At 36.6% G+C, this 22766-nt stretch overlaps 1 protein-coding gene across 7 annotated transcripts in view; it reads right to left on the reverse strand.

Moving 5' to 3' along the window:
• The window catches only part of PDE4D (phosphodiesterase 4D), a 540332-nt gene that overhangs the window by 237823 nt on the left and 279743 nt on the right, over positions 1–22766 (reverse strand). Inside the window, exons 1-2 of one of the 7 annotated variants that reach the window (XM_063179694.1) lie at positions 6750–7030; positions 5827–6088 (exon numbers count right to left, since the gene is read on the reverse strand). The exons of 3 other annotated variants lie outside the window; for them this stretch is intronic. In XM_063179694.1, coding sequence (XP_063035764.1) covers positions 5827–5873 — 47 coding nt within the window. In that variant the 5' untranslated portion in view covers positions 5874–6088; positions 6750–7030. Of the gene's footprint in view, positions 1–5826; positions 7031–22766 lie in introns of those variants that run through there. 3 more of the 7 variants (XM_063179695.1, XM_063179696.1, XM_063179693.1) reach the window with 3 other exon arrangements.

Here is a 22766-nt window from a genome sequence, read left to right on the forward strand (position 1 = left end):
CAGTAAGTCAAATGACTGCTAATATTAAAAAAAACAAAACAAAACAAAACAAAAAAAAAACCAAAGGAAAAAAAAAAAAACCACAAATGAACCCTTGTGCTACTTCCAAACAGCAAAAATTATTTAATCTCTTATCTGATATTCAGCATGCTGAATGCTGGTTAGATGCTACTGAGCAAATGAGGTGTTATAAATACAAAAGAAAAGGCATAAGAGAGCTTAAAATTTAACCTTTTGTTTCAGTCAGTATCCTACTACATCCTACTACATTCATTTTCACTTGAGAAGTAGACTTCGACTATGCCCAGAGAAAAGTTTCACCAGTCACTGAGCATAAGAAAACAGGGATTTAGGTGACCTTTCATATTTAACAGTAAGTACTGTCAAAATCTACTGTTCAGAGACCAACATTCTTTGCTCTTAAAGACTCTTTCTTAGTTTAGGAAACCTTTCTCTTTTTTTTTCCAAAATTCAGGTTCAAATCCAGATTTCCAAAGGATAACCTGAGATGTTCCTCTAGTGTTCATATGTTAAGCGTAAAATATATGAAAGCTATTTAAATACTGTATTGAAACACAGTTAGGAAAGAAGCCTTTTTTCTTTTGCCACTATAAAATATAGATAATAAAATTCTTCTAGAAAAAGCAGATGAATAAATACTGCATGAAGCATTTCTGTTAGAAGTGAACAGTTATGCCATGAGAAGGGCATAGCACTGGTCAGATTCAGTTCCCCATGACAACTTCATGAGCTGAGGGGACTCATCACATCCTAGGAACATAACGAAAAGTTGATTTCAGGAATTAGGATAATATCTTCATTTTGCATCAGTTTCCTTTACAGCAACATATTCTACTTTTATAGACTATAATAACTTGCATAATAATGGAAAGCCAAACCAATTTTGGCTGGCTGAAAATCATGTACTATTCCCTAAGAGGCAAAAAAAAAAAAAAAAATTGGCATCATTCTTTTAGAATACTGGCAAAAACAGAAGATTGACGTTTATTAACAATTGCATCCTTTCAGGGATTTACTAATCACAGAATCATTTGACTTGGAAAGGACCTTGAAGATCATGGACTCCAACTTTAAACTGACCACCTTGTCAACTAGACCACAGAACTAAGTGTCACGTCTAGTCATTTCTTGAACACCTCAGGAATGGTGACTTTACCACCTCCCTGGGCATCATATTCTAAAGCTTAACAACAATTCAGTGAAAATATTCTTCCTGATGTCCCAGCTGAACCCCCTAAGGCCATGTCCTCCTACCCTGCCACGTGTCTCCTGGGAGAAGAGGTCAACCCCCATCTGGCTGCAATCTCCTTTCAGGCAGTTCTGGAGTATGATAATGCCTCCTTTTCTCCAGGATAAACTCCCCTATCTCCCTCACTTCCATTGTTCATCTCTGGCCTTGCTCCTGCCCCTTAGTGTCTTTCAAGGAGTGGGGTGCTCAGAGCTGGACACAAGATTTGAGGTGCAGCCTCATCAGCATAGAAGCCAAGCACAGTGGGACAATCCCTGCCCTGGCCCTGCTGGCCACAGCATTGCTGATCCAGGCCAGGATGCCATTGGCCTTCTTGGCCACCTGGGCACAGCCTGGCTCATGTCCAGCTGCTGCCACCAGCACCCCCAGCTCCTTTCCAGCCACTCTGCCCCAGCCTGTGGAGCTGCCTGGGGCTGTTGTGACCCAAGGGCAGGACCCAGCACTGGGCCTTGTTGAACCTCACACCATTGGCCTCAGCCATGATCCAGCCTGCCCAGATCCCTCTGCAGAGCCTTCCTACTCTCCAGGACATCAACACTCCCACCCAGCCTGGTGTCATCTGTGAATTCACTGAGGGTGCACCCAACACCCTCATTTAGATCATCAATAAGGAAACTGAACAGGGCTGGTCCCAGTCCGGAGCTCAGGGAAATATCACTTGTGACTGTCACCATTCACAGCCACTCTCTGGGCCCAGCCATCCTGACAGTTTTTAACCCAGCAAGGGGGGCACCTTTTCACTCCATGGGCAGTCAGCCTTGCCAGGAGAATGCTGTGGGAAATAGTGTTGTTGTGGGAAAGGCTTCCCTGCAGCCCAGGTAGGCTCCATCCACAGCCTTTCCCTCATCAACTGGGCAGATCACCGGGTCACAAAAGGCAACCAGGTCGATCACACAGAACATGCCTTTCTAAATCCATGCGGGCTGAGCCTAATCCTCTGCTTGTCCTTCAAGTGCCACATAATGATTCTCAAGGTGATCTGTTCCATGACCTTCCCCAGCACCAAGGTCAGGCTGACAGGCCTGTAGTTCCCCAGACCCTCCTTCAGCTCTTCTTGTGGACAGTCATCAAATTGGCCAACCTGCAGTCATCCATGACCTCCCCTGTTAGACAGTGCTGATTATAAATCATGTTATTGATGATAAATTATGATACTAAGAAATTTTTGAAAAAACTGTTAAAAATAAAATTTATATGAGGCAAAAGGTAACAGGTATAACCATGCATTTGCACTGTTTTTCATTAAGTATACAGAAAATAACACTCAAGTAAATATGGGGGTATTAAAAAGGGACCAAGAGAGGATTCTTTTTCTTTTATTCTCTGCCCTGATAAGCAAACTAAATTTTATTCTACCTCAATAGGCTGAAATTTGATAGAAAAGGGTGAACAGTCACAGGTTACATTTTTCATTCTGAAGTTAAGGTATTATTCTGTGCATTAATTTCAAATCTTTGCCAGTTTAAAGGCAGACATGCTTTTTCCACTTCTGTTTTCCTTATGGTAAAACTAAAAGGCACATGCAGCAGTTGTTTACATTATGTAATTAAGCAAGCTATAATTGACTACATCTTTATTTGGTTTGTCATCACAAATGCAGATAGAATGCAATGGAAAGGAAAGCCAGGTTACATAATTCAGCAGTAAATGTTTCTAAAATAATTTTCAGTGTGAATGGCAGTAGGCTACATACTGTTGATACATAATTTATGCTGTATAGTGTGTAATGTGGTAAGTAGCTATAAAATCCTACTCCTCCAATTATCACCACAAATGTTTCAGTATTTCCAGGCATAACTTTAGACTTATCCAGGACATCACTTGCTCCAACCACTGCACTTCTTTAATGTATTTTATATTTGCTCCTCTGTTATCCAAACTCTGAAACAGTTTCAGACAAAATACTCTATTTTGCTTACTCCAGTCTCTGCTTTGCAATTCATTTAGAGTCTATTTACATTATAGCTACATTTATCTGTCTGATATAGTTGGGCTCCCAGTCATACTGCCTAGGAACATACAAGTTAAATTGCTGCTTTTTGCCAGTAGTCCATTCCTACTTTTGCTAACATAATCAGGAGGGTTCAGACACTGAGATTTCCACTACATTTACCAAAGGTTATGGGTTCCAAATCATACCTTGCTATACAGGCCATCACTTTTTTTGGCCATTCTTTCCCCAAATCCCAATAGAGGGCCTAACACAAAAGACACATCCACTCCCTTGGCTTGTTACACAACATTAAATCCTGGATATTCAAAACTATTTATTGTTTTTCAGAAAGGTTCACATTTTTATTCCCCACAACTCCTTCTCCCCATATTCTATGCAAGGCAAGCAGGAACTGGCACATGAAGGCAAAATGCATGTCTCTAAGGTACAGAAAATAACTTTAATATCAATTATGTAGTTCTAAAATATTTGGTTCTGCATGCTCATAGAGGTTACAAACATCACGAAGCATATGACACAGGCCAAAGGGCACCTTTGATGTGTTGCATAAGTAGTGAAGAAACATTATTAAAGATGATCAACTAGTATTTGTATTAATAAACATAAAACTATTTGTGTCCCGTGAAAGATATTCCTTCTTTTATCTTCATTGTCATCCTCTAAAGGACATCTGAAAGTAGAATGAGAGAGTGTATACATATATATATGCAGAACATTTCATGACAATTTCCACTCTCAGTAGAAAAGGATAGCACACCTTCCAGTCATTGCATAGATTTTTGAGGCTTCAGAATTAAAAGAAAACCAATGACTTGCAACTTAACATCCTGACACTCAAAAATGCCTCTTACAGACCGACTGTAGCATGAATAAGCAAACTTGCCTATTCTCTGAGAGCTGACATGAACAACAGCATGCTAAAAACATTTGCATTCTAAATTAAGGCCTGTGATTAGGTTAGTACAAATGCAGGCAGAAACCATGGTATGGTTTGCATTCAGTTAAAATAGCAAATACAGAACATATAATTATCTTCCATGTCTTCCCATAAAACACTTCTGCTGGGCTTCCCCAGACAATGGGCTCACATACTGTGGCAGAGAGCAAGGGATGGCAAGGAGCAGACAGGGAAGACAGGTAAGCAGCTTTCAGAGATGAATAAAAGACGGACGGTTCGTTCCTAACGTCTTTCAGCAGACTCCACTGCTCATGTTTGAAAAATGCTTAGTCAGGAGATTAACCTGTGGGTTAAGGAGTGCTTAAAACGTTCCTCTAAGTGAATAAAAACAGAAGTAAACCATATTCTTAGAAGACAATGGAAGTGCTTTCCCTGTCAGGTGCGCGCACACCTGCAGTGTCCTTTCCGGCACGCTCTGCTAAAAAAAGCCGCCAAAAAGGAGGAGGAAACACATCCGAGATCTCGCTAACAATTCTGCGGGGAGGATGCGGCGCGAAGCTGGCTCTCACGGGGCTTTAGGGGCCCGACCGCTCTGAGGGCCGGGCGGTGCCAGCCGTAATTAACAACACGGGCAGAGGCGCCGGCAGCAGCGCGCGCCCGCTAATTGTCCGCGCGGCGCCGCCCCTCCGCGGTGACGCGCGGCGCGCGGGCGCTGCCATTGGCGGGGCGCGGGCGGTGACGGCGGCGCGGCCCCGCGCGGCCCCGGCGGGTCCCGGCGGCCCGCCCGGCCCGGCCCGGCCCGGCACAGCGGCACAGGGGCACGGGGGCACGGGGCCCTGCCGCGCACACCGCCCCGCCGCCCGCCCCAGGGCTGGCTCGCTTCAGCGGCTTCCAAAACGGGTTTGCTTCCAGTGCTCTGAAAGACTTAGTGTTTACCCAAAGGGCAAAAGTTTTATGGGGAAGTGTTTTTGCCCTAGCTAACAATCTTCATTAAGCTCTAATCAAGACACTAATTCCAGCATCAGGAAGAAGACATGACGCAACAACCACTGGTAGAATTTATAAGCAAGCTGACTGCACTATTTTGCAAGGCAAGTAGAAAGATTTTTCAGTCAGGAAGGACTATAGATGCCTATGATTCAAAGAGGAAACAGATGTTTTAATGATGATAAAGGGATTTTAATGCTATATGATTGTCTTTCAAACGCCACATTGAAGAACCTCCCATACAAAAACATTCTACAGCATTTACGCATATCTTTAATAAGTGATTACTGAATTGCCATATGAATGAGCATTTTTTTCAGGTCACTTGAAAGTATATAAATAAGTTCTAGGACAAATCAACCATAGGAGAAATATGTGGCTTCATTATTTTCTTCAAATCAGGCTAAGAAAGAAATGTGAAGAACTGTTCCTTTGATACAGGAAGAAAATACATCACCTTGCTCAAAGTACTTATGTAAGAAAACATGACTATAGCAATACAATTTCTATGACTTGCCTATTTTGCAAATATGAAGAAGTGCTAAACTCATATTACTTCATCACTACTATCTCTGTCTGATTTTCATTTCTTTCATAGCTCTGTTGGTCCTCACTTGACATTTATTTAGGCAAAAACATAGCATCTGGTAGTTGTCACAGTATTTTGCAAACAAGCATTCTGAGTTTAACAGTCTATAATGTGTATTGATTACTCACCATATCCATGAATGCCTCCTAAAGGGGAAATTATTCACATGCATCATGTTCACAGGTCTTCCAACATTAGTGTTTTCCTTGTCAGACTGATTTATCTGTTATGGTATTCATAGATGCATGCCAGAACAACTGCATGAGCAGTCAACAGCAGGGATTATTGCAAGAATTACTGTAATCCACAAAAATAAAAATTCCCAGGATCCAGTGAAAGACTTCTCACAGGGTTTTCTAGGTACACGTCCATCCATTTATGCATCACTTGCTATTTTAAAAAAAACATTAAACTAATCAGTATACAGAAACTGTTCTGACAATGCCAACAGTTTGTCTTGATAAAAATCCAAGTGCTTTGACTGTGAATTAAAGCATCTTCATATGCAGCATTTTGGACAGTTGGAAAAGGTTAGTTAAAAGATAGTTTCTTGCCATCTGTGCCAAATCAGTGTTTAGGGAGAGATGTGTAACTTCAGACTGCTTTGCCATGTTCAGAAATGAATACTGCTTTTTCTTCTTTCTTAGACACATATTCATCAATGATCAATTTAATGCAGTTTTCCTTTCTTACGAGCCTGGGGAACAGAAGGATGTTTAATAGCCTTGCACAACAACCCCAAACTTCTCTCTGAATTTGATACTGTGACTTTGTTTCTTCAGCTAAGAAAGAAGGAAGGAAGTATGCTTTTTCCACTCCATAGGACAGGACTAGAGTTAGATACCATCAAGAGATATGATCATGTCATGATCAAATTCATTTTTGCTGTCTAACCCCGTAATAAGGCTGCCTGCTCCCTTTAAGTGAAATGACTAAGCTATTGACTCTTACTGCAGAGTCTAGTTCTGTTTTGATATTATACTGTATATAAACCCACGTGCATCAATTGGTATGTTGCAAAACGAAAGCAAAGCTATAAGTCCCGTGTTACCTAAGCATTCTTTCTCTGCTGTCCTTTTATCCCAATTCAGCTCCCAGACAGTAGTTATCACTCCTTACGCTCTGGCAAACATCCTCGGGAAGATTCTTAAGCCCAGGCTACAGAGACGGCATCTATTTTGAAGCAATGCAGAGTCAACAGGCTCACACTTCCCTTTCCCGGACCAGAATGTGCAGCCTGCCCTCGGGCTGCCGCTCTCCTCGCCCAGCAGCAGCAGCAGCAGCCGCGGCAGCCCCGGACAGTGTCGGGCTGCGTGGCACTGGTCCTGCAGCAGACTGGGCTCGGCTGCGGAGAGGGCTCTGCCTGGCAGAGGCTGTGCTGGCGTCAAGGGGGCCCTCTAGGTGGGTTCTCCCGGCACCGCGCAACCTGCCCTGCCGCTCCCACCCGCCCGGGATGGAGGGGGAGGACGGGGCACCAGCCGAAAAGCCTTCCTTAGGACGGTCCGTGCCTCCAGGATGACAGAAAGCACTGAAAATTTTGCATGGAAGTGCAAAAGTCTGCAGGAACAGAGACGCGCAGGAAGCAGGGTTCACCATGTTGATCTGTGCTGAGATGGAAAAGATTCCTAGACTTTTATACTTCAGCGTACCCAGGGCATACATTGTTTGCTTGCCATTCTTCTAAATGGTTTACACTGTACTAAGGCTTCTTAAACTTCTAACGACCCATTGCCCTTTTGGACAGGAAATCCTGCAGTATGGAAGCCAGCTGCAACTTCAATGACATTAAAACGTGTGATAAGACTTTGTATTTGATTAGGGTGTGGGTGAACTTGGGAGTAACATGATAAGCTATTGCACGTCACATTTGTATAGATCCTATTTCCTTAAGATCATTTCTGTTGCTTGTCACAACCCTATTCTACCATACCCCAAATTAGCCCTAGTAGAGTTGATGCCACTCTGAAGAAAGAATAAAATATTAAAGTACTTGAATGTCACAGTGTATTGACAGTGAAATGGCATTTATTTCTATTCAGTATAAAAAAGGAGCCTATACTGCCACACACATTTTTATATTACTCAACATTTATATATTACTGATATTACTACCTATCTGAAGACTTACAGCACAAAAGATTACAAAATTTAAAGGGGCTCTATCATTTATGTTCTACTACTCTATACAGAAGGTGACCTTTTTTGTCATTTAAGTACAACCATGATAGAAAGTTTACTCTGAGAATTAGAAATAATGAGAATGAAAGTTAGCATTTTTCACAAAGATGCTACAAATACAAAATATATAATTGTTCAGTAAAGATAAATATTTAGTATGACTTTAAAGAGACCAGGTAAGCTGTTATAACTATGTTATGTTCATGCTGTATGTAAAAAGCACCCCTATGCCACACTTCCCAATTAGTTTGGGAATTTATACCAGAGACATTTGAAGATAATATAAACAAAACTCTAAAAGCTGCAACATCATGTGATTAATCTGAATATGAAAAAAAATAATATCTATTCCAGTTATCTACTGCTTTCTCTAAGTGAGATAAACTTATTATGAAATATTAACTGTAGCAAATGCTACACAATTCTGCACCATCATTACTATTTCATATTGCACTTATCTCACTGCATGCTTGCCCGATCACTCACAGGCACTGACATTTTCAACACTAGAGTTACATAATGACTTGTACTATCTTGAGAAATAGCTTCTCAGCACTGACCTGTCACAACATTTGAAATCTGTGAATGAGTCTATTCTGAATATGTGTTACAATTTCTCTGTTTTTCTTTAGTGTTAAGTTCAGCACAAAGCATAGCACCCATTGACTCAGCTAATTTCATTCAGAAGCAGAGTTGCAGAAGGAGTGTGGGCGTATACAAAGTTACTATACAGTACTACGGACCAGTTAAAGAACTCACCAGCAAGCTGAAGTGCACAATATATGGGCTTTCCAGAGGAGGGATAAATTAAAGCTAGAGACTTTGCCCAGTAAAATAGGTTGGCTTGTGAAATTCTTCCTGTTCGAGCCCATAATAAATTGCCAACCACTCTGCATTAAAATTTTAAAAAAATTTAAAAACCCAACAAAGCAAAAACAACAAAGCAAAACAACAAGAAACAAACAAACAAAATTGGAAGCAGGTTTTAATTTGATTCTTTGGTTACCAGAAAAATGCTCTGACAACTAGAATTTAGGCTGTATGACAGCAAGTCCAACTTCCTCATTCAAGCAGAATCTGAACTAGGCGTGAAGAAGTTGGAGGATGGATAATAGACACAAACAGGAATCTACAAGTAATTATGACTCTTCCCTGATGTGGGGGAACCCTAGACTCCAGTCATTATACAAAGTCTTCTTGACTATTTTCCACTGAATTTAGTTGGGACAAAGTATGTTTGTAGTAGGAACCAGATTGTCTGGAACCTTTTCTCACTTCCAACAGCAGTTGCATTGGACTACAGAGTGACTATCTATCCTCTTTCTCTCTCTCAATAATCTTGGGAATCCTTCAGTTCTTGTTGCCCAGTGAAATATCTAAAAAGGGAGAATTAAAGAATATGTCCTATTAACCTTATTTTTAATCAGCCTATTAACACTGCATATTGCAAACACCTTTTCATTCTGGTTTTTTTTTTTTTTTTGAAAAGACAAACCAAAGAGAGGATTATTTGCATCTCCAATTCTATGCAGTCTTCTTCCCACAGCACTCAGATTTTCAATTACTATCCATACCAGAAAATTCACTTGAAAATTGATTAAGGTCTATGACTGTCCTCTAGAATAGAAGTCCTCTAGAATATTTTCTTTGCTCCTCTCATAGATGCAAATGCACTAGCAGACACCAGAGGAAGAGTTTCCCTTGTAACACTTCTGGCCTTTATCCTGCATGGAATGGTCTGGGTTGGAAGGCTCCTTTAAAGGTCATGTCCCTGCAATGGCAGGGACATCTTCAACTAGATCAGGCTTTTTTAGAGCCATGTCCAACCCGACCTTGAATGTTTCCAGGAACAGGTCATCCACCAGCTCTCTTGGGAATATGTTCCAGTATTTCACATTGTAAGAAATTTCTTTCCTACATGTACTCTGAATCAACTCTCTTTTATTTTAAAACCTTCTATCCAATGTCCTATCACTGCATACCTTTCTAAATTATGACAGTTCTAAGAGAGATAAGAACCATTCTACCAGTGTTAGATTTTTAATACAAAACTCAACAAAACCAATGAAAATATATCATACAGATGTACACATCCTGAGGAGAAAACTGCACCAGGGGCTTATAGTACATACATTTGTATGCCTAGATTAAGTCAAAATTTTTCAAAGACATCAGTTTAATTTGCTGCATCTTTTGATTTTTATAAAATGGGGGCAAAAAAATAATTGGATAAAATATTTTGCTTAAAAAACAGTAGTACAAAGGGCAATACCTGTATCTGGAAAGGTAACAGTAATTCTTAAAGCAATGCTGAAAAGCAATCTCCTAATATGAGTTCACAGAAATTTCATCAGTGTCATTATGAAATATAATAATGACCAATGGCAGATTTTTTAAGACTATGCAAGATGAGCTGGTGAGTTAAAACATTAGATTCTGAATAAGTATCAATAAAAAGAAACCTTATCAAACTTTTTAATTCCATAAAAAGTTTCAAAATGCCCTCCAAGTATCAAATGGTTGTGGAGCCTGAAATATGCTACCACTAAAAAGAAAAGGTTCTGGAGATCAACTCCAGTGCATGCAATAAATACATTGCTAACACAACTGACCAATGCAGATGGTAATTTCAAGTTTTGGGAAGAAGGCTGAAATAAAAGTCTTATTAAAAAAATAAAAAGGAGAGCATTTTTGCATGCATTTTTAAGAAAAAAAAAGGTAAAGATATTATTTAAAACAGAAAAATTAGCACTCATCTAATATTTATTCATCTGTAGTATTATGGAAATATAACACGCATGTGAAAAATGTCCACATTTGGGATTAATTTTAATTTTTTTCAGTGTTAGGATGGCATCATTATTTATAAACTTTCCACGAAGACCACATAGATTATAATATCAGTGTGGTTAATGAAATGGTAAGAAATGTATCCCACTGCACATGGTTGAAGGAAATCATCTAAATGATAGGCCATTAGTCATACAACTTTTAGGTCTCCACAAGTTGTCTTCAGTAATTTTAGCACAGAAAGTAAAGGCACAGATTCATCTCATCAGAATCCTCATCAGAGTGAGCAGATAAACCCAGTGAGCTCCTTAACACATTTTAGACTTCTTCGCTCACAAACAAGTGCTATATGAGTGTATGTCAAGACAAGAAACTTAGGATTCTCTCCTGTGTTCTTCCTCTGCCATCTGCCCTGCAAGTAAAGCAGCTCTCTATTGCACTCCCTTCTGGAGTAAGGAAAGTAAATCTTCAGAATGAAAAACCTGTGCAACTTAGAAGCACTTGCTACAAGCAGTCCAGATAGAAGTAGTTTGTCCCTATTCTCCCTATACATTCTTGTTAAATCCCTAAAGACCTTCCACCCTCAAATATTTTCATGATGAATCATAAGACAAGGCACATGCATTTGGTGTCATGCTATGGGAACATCACCCCAGTGCACTCTGACAGAGTCTCACATGATTTCAGGCACTTTGAACTGAAAAATGAGAGAAAATTTGTTTCCTGTACCCAGAGAAGTCTAAATGAGCACTGTGCAGTGGGGAAATAACCCACACCACATAACTTGCCCCGAGGGCTTGAGAGCTTAGAGTCATAATTATTGCATTAAAATGACTACTAAAAGACAAAACTTCAAAAAACATATAGCTCAGTTTTGAACAACAATCATGAATTAGGTGATGTTGCTAAGAGCTTGCAGCTATCCCTTACGAACAAAAAGAGCTTAGTTATCAAGTATATTTTTGTTCTGAAATTGATGTGCTGAACTATAAATGTAATTTGAGCAGAACATTCTCCATCCAATTCCCAGCCCTTTTTGAAGTCCAAAGAATCTTCAGGTCAAAAACTTTGAAAAATGAATATTTTATGTGTCTTCTATTAAATTCTTAGCTTGTTCTGTGTCTCTCTCATTTCCCTTCAATTAGAGCAAGAGATTTTTTCAGGTAATCTCATTTTAAAATGTAAGATCTTCTTAGTTGTATAACAAATAGTTATTTTTCCTAATTTCATTTAGTAAGCTGCAGTTGTTGTTATACTTTTGTTGTGCCATTTATATCTTATAACTGATATAAAAAGATCATTAAGGCTCCATAGATTTAAACTGGCAGAGAAGGAGTGGTGTGGAAAAGAATGCCAGGGCATCCCAGGGAGATTAAACTATCTTTTGATCTCATTTGGAGAGAAATAATCTTTCTGTTTTGAATACCACTGGTTGGTGATACCTGAAGAAAAATAAATGTCCTTCATAGCAACATACCTCCACAGATTAAGCACTAGTGGTTTTGCTCAAAACCTCATACCTTACTATTGCATAAGACAGGGTTCAGATGCCTTCAGATCATTCCAGAAATATAAACAGAAACTTTACATCTATGCAAAAGAAATGTAAATAAGAAGTACAGATTATTGTTCTGTCTTTTCCCATTGTACCCTTTTTCCTACCCACTAACTGACCAATCTTCTTTGCCTTAAAAAAGGCAAGAAAAGCAACTATTCTAGTTTGCTGACAGAATACAGACTCAAAATATTAAAATAAGTGACAGTTCAGACTCATGTTTATCAAGTTATTTTGCCTCCTATGTACTAGCTATCTTATTTTTGGCCAGAAGCAGAGCTTGAGCTCTCTGTAAGGAGTCATGTTACTGCTATGGAATATGGGCCTGATGACACAGTCCCAGTTTGGATGCATGTCTGCTGTGAAACAGGAAGAGACTTCCACTAATCACGAATTCTAAAATTTTACCTCAGTGAAAATACCATCTATGACTGAAATTCCCAAAAACAGTTTGGAGGCAGTTATTCAAGAAAACAAATTATATGTTTTCGCAACTGTAAAATGGAAACTATGAGAAAATTATGACAGTTTTTTATTTATATAATGTTAGCAAACTGAAGTAAGATTAAATAGATGTCCAGCAAATATTCATGACCTGTTCTATAATATGGAGATTATTATGCATTATTGTGGTCAACTGCATTTCAAATAGAACACTGTTCAGAGTACTTGTAAATTAAATGACAAGGTAGGATGAAATTTTACTGGGTAATACTTTTTGTTTGGTTTTTTTACCATATCTGGTAATGTTTGCATTACATTCACTACTAAGTTGCACATTAGCTTGGTGAAGATGCCTTCTTCTTATATTACCAAGCATGATATATTATTCTGAACATAAGTACATTTGTTAAAAGGAATTATAACTACCTAAACTGAACAATTCAGTTATGATTTACAACAAGAAACAGAGAAAAAGGACTTTTCTTGAAAATTCTTTTGGAATCTTACTTAGACATACTTTATTTTGAGACTTTCCTATCTAGGTAGTTTCTTTTCTGGGATGGGGAAGGAAAAGCAGTAGAATGGGCACATGTAAAACACAGGACAATGTTTTGGGATATTTTTTACTGAAACCTCATTTCTCCTAATATATCTTATATTTATATCAAGTATGCTTTTCTGATGTGAAATAAACAGTTCAATCAACTAAATTTCAATTTATGATTTATAATATGATTTAGATATTTGAGTAATCTTCTTAATAATCTCAAAAAAGCTTCTTGAAAATCTGAGTTGCAGGTGACCCATTAGAATATAATAAATAGCTTATCTCTTCCAACTTTCTATCAAATTAAAACCTTTGATATAACTTTTCTGAGAAAAAGCCCAAAAATGACCCACCTTGCTATAATTTCTTTCTGAAATGGGACCATAAAGTGGAATATTTCAGAGGTAATGGACACTAATGAATGAAAATGTTTTTATTTATTTGATTTGCCTTGGTTTTATTGCTTTTAATTTTATTTATAAGCAAATAATTTCTGCTTGTTTGTAACTTAGTCAGCAATAAATGTATTATATCAAAACCTTCAGGCCTTGCAAAATCAAACCATTTCAACATTGAGATCATGTCATAAAAAAGGTTAGCAACTGAACTTGCTTTTCAGTTGTGGTCAACCTATGCTCATTGTCATCAATAGACTTTCTGTTTTCTTTCATAGTTTCAGAAAATGTCAGGACATCAAACATGTAAGCTTTACATTCCCTGCTACTGAACTACTGCAAGATCCTGTAATCTGATTCTTCTCTGTGGTAGTTTCCTAACACTGAGTCATATGAAAATGTCACTAGTGCAGTCCATGAATAAAAGTGCTCAGTGAAATACTTGAACTCTAGTAGTATTTTACTTAGGAAATAATATTACCTTCTTACAGTTCTTTTTTTCCTTCTGTTACTACCTCCTAATCTGCCTTAAAATTCCTTACTTATACTCACGTTTTCTATTTAAAATAGCAATTTCCCAAGTAACATTATAACAAAGATCACATCTATGAGTCCACCTACTATTTTGTCTGCAAAATAAGGTTGCAGAGAGCAAATTAATTTAATAAACACACAACAATTTTATCCAATTTTATATTTGTCTTGAAGACTAATAACTCTTCAAAAGTCTTCAAAACTTTTTTCTTTTTCTTTCTTAAATGAAAAAGGCTGTGTACATGTCTAGATCATTACTAATATCTTAAAATACAAGTAACATGTTTAATATTATTCTGTTCCTGATTTGAAAATCTTATTAACAATCCCTACAAGAGTGAGATTTCCTGTACAAGTTCTTTCAAAGTTCTTGAGCAAAGGTCATCCAGTTCTCTTAACTTAAGAGCATTATTGCATGAGATTTGTTTCCAGGTAAATTGTAGCAATTTATATGTAAATACTTTTGTTCCTATTATCTATCATGCGTTTCTTGAAGCTTAAAATAATTTTCTGTATTAACACTATGCACCTTCTGCTTTCTGTTCATTCATTGAATATTGATAAAGAAATTGATAGGATTTATCTTGTCAGACTATTCAGTCCTTACCATATTTTACAGACTTTTCTATGCAACACAAACACAAGAAGTTTTAACGTTTCTCATAATATCATAATCCCTGGTACTGATTCCAGGAAATATTCACCCTATTCTAAATATGGAATATTTATTTATATGGAACATCTTTCTATGCATGTTCAGTATTACCTTCAATTCATCAAACTGTAATTCTCCTGCCCCTATGAATGTACAAATCCCAGAGAGCTAACTTCTGCAAGCTGACAGTTTTTTTTATTTTCTAATTGCCTTTCCCATATGTCTCTAGAACCAGTTCAACATCCTCCAGGGGTCTGAAGATCACTTCCATGCATAAAAGTGTAATGCTGTCCACCCACTTTTACACACAGGTACTGATAAATAATTCATTAGAGAGGAATTATCATGATAATTACCCTTTGTACACAAGTATGTTTTCTTCCTTTTTGTCAGATGTGGCGAAAACATTAATTTCTGGTTGTGTATTCTATTTCTGGAAATTTCTAGCATTAAGTGCTAGACAGCTTGTATTCTGACAAAGATACATAAATTTATAACTTGAATTAGAGTATAAGAACTAAAACTCATACTTGAAAAGACATTGGAGCCAGAGTAAACTTCTTAAGTAAAAGCTGTTTAAGAATTAACACATAATTTAAATTGTTGAGTTCCCAAAGGAAAGTTAATTCAGATAACAGTTCTGTTTCCCAGCTAAATATAATAGGAAAAAAACCTATGGACTTTTTTATAATATTAAGAAATTCTCACTGTCCCAGAAATAGTATACAGAAGTTGCTCCAATATATATTGCTGAATAAAATATTGTTTGTGGATATGTAGCTGGGATGTACCTATGGACAAGTATTTAATCGTAGAGATTTAGAGCTACATAGAACCACAGATGCTTAGGGTTACTAAGAAACATAGAAAAACACAAGAACTTTATCTCAAACAGTTTACTGTCCTAAAATAAGTAGAAAACAGAGGGAAATTATTATTCATTACATAGAGAAGTGGACTAAAACATTCTTAACAGAAGCAGAATAATAAGCTGATTATAAAGTACTTAATGAGATTTGTAAGATGAAAATGGGCCAATATTCCCTGTATACAAAGCCGTTCTTAGTTTCTTTTTAATTTATTATTTAAAGAACTACAATAAAGAGCAAACATGTGACAATCTAAGTAGCAAACCTCTCTGATTTGCAGATTGAAGTACAAATTTGCATGAGATTAGAGCAGCCTTTCTAAAGTTTGAAGTCCAAGTCCTACTGCATTTACATCACTAAAAATGCTGAATACCCCAATGACATCCATGGTGTTAACCACTAGCTATGCAATTGTGAATAAACTGAGAAGTTCTGAAGCCACACCAATTATTTCCTGAAATACATTTGGGAGAAATAGAAGTCTTCCATCACAATATACCTCAGCCTGTTAAAAGTAAAATGCTTAGAAACTGCCGCTTTTAGGGAGCACACAAAACATAAAAACGTGCCTTACAGACTCCTAAATTGAGTATCTCTGAGACAAACAACTTTAGGTGACAGCTCAACTACTGACTCATCTCTTGTCAGTCTACTGAAATATTCTTCAGAGAAATCCCTCCATTTTGCAAATTATATTAGTCAGATGAGATGGTGAAATGCGATAAGACCCATACACTTAAAGTGTATATTTAAAAGACATATATTTAATGTCTTTGCAGGATCAGTTGAATCTAGGCCTAGTTCTCCATATGACAAGGCTATATCCTATATTTACAACCTAAATTTTAGATCTAGTCAAGGGAAATTGAGAATTAAATTATTACTGCAAACATAAGACATCTATTTGATATTTGATTTTTTTTTCTTGAGTTTGATGACTGAAAAAAGAATATATCACTGGTACAAAGGCAGACATCAAAAGGTCCAGTCAGAAGATTAGGTCTGTAAAGTCATGCCCTCTGGTCACTAACTATTAACACTTGGGAAATTTGGAAAGCTCTCATGACATAGATTGGTTTTACAGTACTTTGCCAACAAAACCCATGAGAAACATGGAAACTTTTTAGCATTATGAAAAGTCTGGGTAGCACTGCTTGATCTATAAACACTTACTTGTCATGCTATGTTTGGGCCATAGTAATCACACTGCTTTTGCTATTTATTCTAAAATAGAGATTTAAAACAATGTCTTAGTCATTTTGAAAACTAGGCAGATGATTTTTGGTAATTAAATGGTATAAAAATACCCATCTGAATAAAACCCAAATATTTTTTCCTGAGAAAGCGATGCTCATAGCATGTATTTTCTGGAGTGTTCAGAGAAGGGTCTGATTTTTTCTCTCTATAGTTTGAAATCTTGCATGTATGAAGAAATGGAACAGCTGTTATTAGTAACATAGGCCAGTCACTGATTTTTTCTGAGTAAATTACATTACCCTTAAGCTGGATATGTTTACATTCACAAATATTCTCCCTCAGTTACTGTAGGTAATTGGGGACAGCCCCATCTCACTACTCCCTACAAAATGATAGTGAAGTTATACATACAATTTCTTACTACCCTCACAATTTGCATGTTATAATAATGAAACACTAGTCCATGCCAAAGGTATTTACAACTCATTGTGGAAGTGATCTCTAGAACACAACATATAAGACGGAAGCATGATATACTTTCTATTGCATATACTAAGCTCAAACTGAGAAGCTACTGAATGACTTCTCCAAGAAACACTGTCTTAAGTTGCCAACTAAATAAACCTGTTATCAAAATGTCATTACAACTAAAGCCTGTTGCCAGCATCTGAGTATTTTATATCTTCTCACAATGTTTTGTCAGGTACTTTAAGCTTGTTTCAATACTGAAATAAATAGAAAATTATTGCTTTACTATTTTCTTCAATTTATTAATATACTTCACTGCCAGTTCATCCAGAGGACTATCACTCTCTAGAAAATATTCTGCGGAGAAGAGAATGCATGCATTTTGTATCTTGCACTTGATAGGGGTCAAACAGATGTTTTGTATTATTTTTAGATCGTTGTTGTTATGACCACAAGTTTGTTACTTATAACACCAGCAAATTTTCTATTTTCTCAAGCAAGGGTGAGTTGCAAAATGCTTGGCAAAATTGGTTCTAAACACTCATTTAAATCCATGTTTAAACTCTAAAAGTAAAACTTGAAATATTAAGAGGGATTTTCTTTTCTGGCTGTTTTTTGATCACTTGAAAGGCCACGGCACAGCACTTTCTTGAAAAAAGAACAGATGAAGGCCAAATAAATATTTTTAAAAACTAGGAGAATAACAGAATTACCTAAATTAAGACTGAACATTTGAAATTGTCCTCTGAAGGGCTGGACATAGAGCAATTCCAATGAATGAATAGGAATTTGGAAAGCTCAACTGTTGAAAAATCAGGCTAATTGACTGTGCTGTTAACACTGAAACCCAGGTTTGACTTTTTTTCATTGGAACATGCCATATTAAATTAGCACATAAATCATACACAACATAAAAGTGCCAGTTGCTACTTCCAGAATGAGGTAGCTGTTGTAGATTCTATCTGCTCAGAAACTGTGACATCTGTATGGAAGGGAACGTTAACTAAACCCAAGACCACCTGCTCCTCTTCTCAGTCTAGTCCATAAAAAGCAATACAGAAATGGACTGAATGAAATACAGAATGAAACTCCCAGTTCCATTATTTGAGCAGTAGGTACCTCTTTTTGCTTATTCTTCAGAGAGCTCACAACTGAACTTAGTTTTATATTATTCCTTATGTGGAACAAAATTTTTTTTAAAGTCTGAAAACATGTTTAGATTCACAAGCAATAAAGTTCACAGGAAATTTTCAAACTTATTTTACAATTACTCTTGTAGCAATAACTATTTAAAATAAGTAGTCATATAGTTACTGTAGCATAAACAAATTGCATTTTCCCCAGATGTCAAGAAGAAAAGTTATGTTTAATTGAAGAAGAAGATGTCTAAACTGAGAGCTGGTGCACTGTAATAGACCCAAATGGAATTTCTGATGGTAAATCAAGTGACATGAAATCTTTGCATGTAGATTTTCTATAACTAATCCAGGATGTTTGAAATTTTTACTTGCAGCCACTATTACAACTTATCTTGAAACAGAAGTATGTTTCAAAGAATTTTATGTAAATTTATTAGAAGGTAAAAGGCAGAAATTGAAGTTTAATGAAACATCATTTAATAATGTGTCCACTGGTTAAAATATTCTTATACATTCTATTCTAGGATGTTTCATAGGCTTATGGATATACTCTGAATCCTTAATTTACAGTGCTTTTCATTCGGTCTTTTTACATTTCTCTGTACTAATATTTCAGCAGTACCTAGATATCTTCTACACATAAGGAATTATGTGTATATGTATTCTTATACCATATAAGAAATCATTATTAAGGCTTTTATTAAAAATTAGGCATAAATACTGTGAAAGAGGATGATAGAAAGTTTCAATATATTTTTTTTTAATTTTAGTATTGTACAATACCTGGTGTATCCCACACAAAGAAATCACTCCCAGAGAGCACATTTTCAGTCTCATTTAGCTTTCTTACATCATTTTGTGAAGATTAATTATTCTTCATAACGTGTTTTAAAGATGTAAGGCTATCTGTGACTGCCAAATGTAATTAATCTAATTAATGCACCAACAGTGCATGTAATACTGTTCAATAATAAATTCCTTTGTGATACTTATATGAGTTTGATGGCCAACTGCAATTAAGCAGTGCAGTGCTATTTTTAAACTGTGACAAGCTTCTTGGAAGATTGTTTCATCACCCTTCATGAATTTTTTAAAGATTCTATATGTAATATGAGAAAATGGACAAATATCTGAGCATGTGAAGAATCAGTACTTAAGTTGCATTTGACTAACTAGAGACTTAATAAACAATCAGCAAGATTTTCACGTGGAAAAAAAATACTATTGAAAATATTTTTAAACCATCAGCTCTTAATACATGTCTTAACAGAGCTGAAGACTGTACAGAAGAGCAATTCTTTATTTTTGGAGAAAGTAGTCATGGAACTGGATCTCACATCTATATACAAACATCCAAAAATACACAGACAGGCAGTGATTTTTATTACCAAGGCAATTAATACCATGCGCTTCAAATTATTTGATAAAATTTCAAAATAATTTGATAGGATTTCAAAATCAGACATTTGATAAAATGTCTTTGGGTTTGGACGAGAAAGTTTTAGGGAAACAAGTTTCTTCATGTGCTCGAAATTTGTTGAGATGCTTTAAACATTGGTTATGACATCCTATTACATTGACCCAGATAAGTATTTAGACAGGCCCTCTGTTTCATAGCAATAAAAAGACAGCTGCCATAAGATGCAGTATGCCTTAAACACTCATGTTTTAGCTATGAAGTTGGTAGCAGAATTGAAACCAGATGTATTCAGTCACACCTAAAATCCTCATCATGCAAATATTCATTATAAAATATATCAATACATAAGATTTTTTAAAAGACTAAATCTTGTAAAATTTGAGACATGTTCTTAAGGAAGGCTTAAGGATATATTCCTCCTCATGTGCATTCTAATAGGCATGCATTCATTTTTCTAGGAAAGATATTTTTTACATAGCTTCTGTAATTTTTCTATTGTTCATAAAAAGCTTTTTTTTCCCACAAAATTCAACTTAATTCTGACACAAATGCAAAGAAAATGTAATTACAGATGTGGGGGACAAAATTATTAGCTTGCCATATAAGAACACTCCCTCCTCCCTTCAGCCCTAAATCTCTATATTCTTCCTTACAAAAATAAATCTGTAAAATAGTCTTTTTTTGAGTTTTACAAGTGTTCATACTGTAACTATTTGACAAGTGAATAACATTTCTGTAGAAATCTCAAGGCAAGACCTAGAGGACACAGATTAAGCATTTTCTAAAGTCATCTGTATGCATTCACTAAAATTGTGTAACTTTCAGGTCTCTAGGCAATTTATAAGCACACACAAAAAATAGGCTGAAATAGCAGAAAATAATAGAGCACAACCATTTTCAAAACTATGCCTGGACTGTCTGGTAATTAGCTCACAAGCATATTGAAAAGAAAGCTCCTAAATAATCAAACATTTATTCCAGAAAAGCAATGATCTCAAACAGCCAATGTTTAAAAGAAATTTTAAATACACAGATCCAAAAGTAGAAGCCCTTAATCCTGATATGGAAAAGATTCTGATGCAATTGAGCAAAGCATGTAAGAAAGTACTCTTAAGGTATGCTGCAGCTTGTGGCATATCTGTAAAAACAGAAAATAAAAATTGGCTGTATTTCTTTTGAAGAAAAGTAAATAAATTCTTAGGAAGATCAGTTAGTTCTGGTTTACTGTTGGTTTTTGTTTGTTTTGTCTAGGTTTTGAGTGTGTGTGGTTTGTTTGGTTAGTCTGTTCTCAATGTAGAGAAACAAGCAATGCTTCACTGATCAACATTTATACTGAGCTGAAGGTCAGACTGTCAGCACTTCTGAAAGCCCATATATCTGAAGTACTAATTGTCTTTCAGGTACTGGTGAGCTACAAAATCGTTGCAATGCCATTTAGAGTCATGGAGGCATAAAACAGTCCAGGTTGGAATGGACTTCAGAAGATCATCTTGTCCAATCTTTCCTGGTAAGGAGATCTTGTATTTGGTACAAAAAATAAAAAGAGAAAAATGTTACAAAGCAGAAAGGAGGTGTTGGAAACACAAAAAAAATCTTTTCTTATTGTTATTATTATTGTCCCCTGGAATTGTCTGTTGGATATATAAAGTATTTCAGTTCTTACATTTTAAACCTGGGAGACATTGCTATAGGCAGCAGTATTTACAAAGAAACAAATGTCAACAAAGTCTAGCCCATTAATTTTTTCAGTTATCCCAGTAAAATGTAGTTTAAACTTTTCAGTTCCCTGCTTGTTTTTTATTTTGGTTTTGAAGGGGGTTGTTTTTGTTTTGTGGAGCTTTTTGAGTGATTAATTTTAAAATATCTTTATACCTCTTGCTAACTTTGTACAGTGATGGAAGATTGTCAGCTTTCCCTGCCAGGTTAGAAAGAATATAAATATTAAGTAATTTAGTGCTGTGTTTTCTCAGATAGTCTTTCCACACTTAATATACAATAATTATTTTTAAAATTATCCAATAATGTCCTTTATAGGATGTGGTCTGGTTTTGTCCAACAGTGTCTGCTCAAAGCTGTGGTGCAGGTAAATTGCAGTGTATGCTGTTCCATTGGGTAATAAATTAATTTCCTTTCAACACCACCACCACCACCAACCTAAACTTCTCAAGAATAAGATGAATCTTTGTCATAAGGCTTTAGCAATAAAAAACATTCAGGTAGGAATACCTTTCTAGCTTTAAATATAAAACTGTTCTTTTTTAGGCCTTTAATAAGTCTTTTCCTGTAGCAGTCCTGTAGATGGCATGAAAATATTCTCCATACTTCCAAATCATTCTTTGAAATATCTGTGGACTGCACTTTTTAAGTAATGTATCAAGAACTGGACAATCTTCTGGTTGTGGTCAGCAAATAACCTCAGACATAAAGATTCAAACTGAGTCAGTCTAGCTCCACACTCAGATCTTTTGATCAATATACATACAGGAGCAAGGCTGAACTTCCTTACTTACCAACAGCATTGTCACCTGTGACACTGCCAGCCTCAGCATGGGCTGTATTCACACTGCACAAACAAAGACAGCCCATGAGCTGACAGGATCTGGAGCCACAGTCTCTCCATGGCTCCTTTCCAGATCACTCCAGCTACTTCTTTCTAAGACAAAATCAGGATAAGGTCCTGAAGTAGTTCATCCCGAAGATGAGTTCCAGAAAGTGATATAGATCAGAATGCATCAAGTTTGTTTTCCTGTGACCTACAAAATCTTCCACTGCCACCCTAGAATTTTTTATCCCCAAATACCACTAAAAGCCTTCATGCAAAAGCCCAAGCCACACAGGGTAAAAGCAGCACCATGGTGGGCTGCAATACACTCTGTG

This window comes from Melospiza melodia, chromosome Z (genome assembly GCF_035770615.1).
Source record: "Melospiza melodia melodia isolate bMelMel2 chromosome Z, bMelMel2.pri, whole genome shotgun sequence".
In the NCBI taxonomy this organism is placed as follows: Eukaryota; Metazoa; Chordata; class Aves; order Passeriformes; family Passerellidae; genus Melospiza; species Melospiza melodia.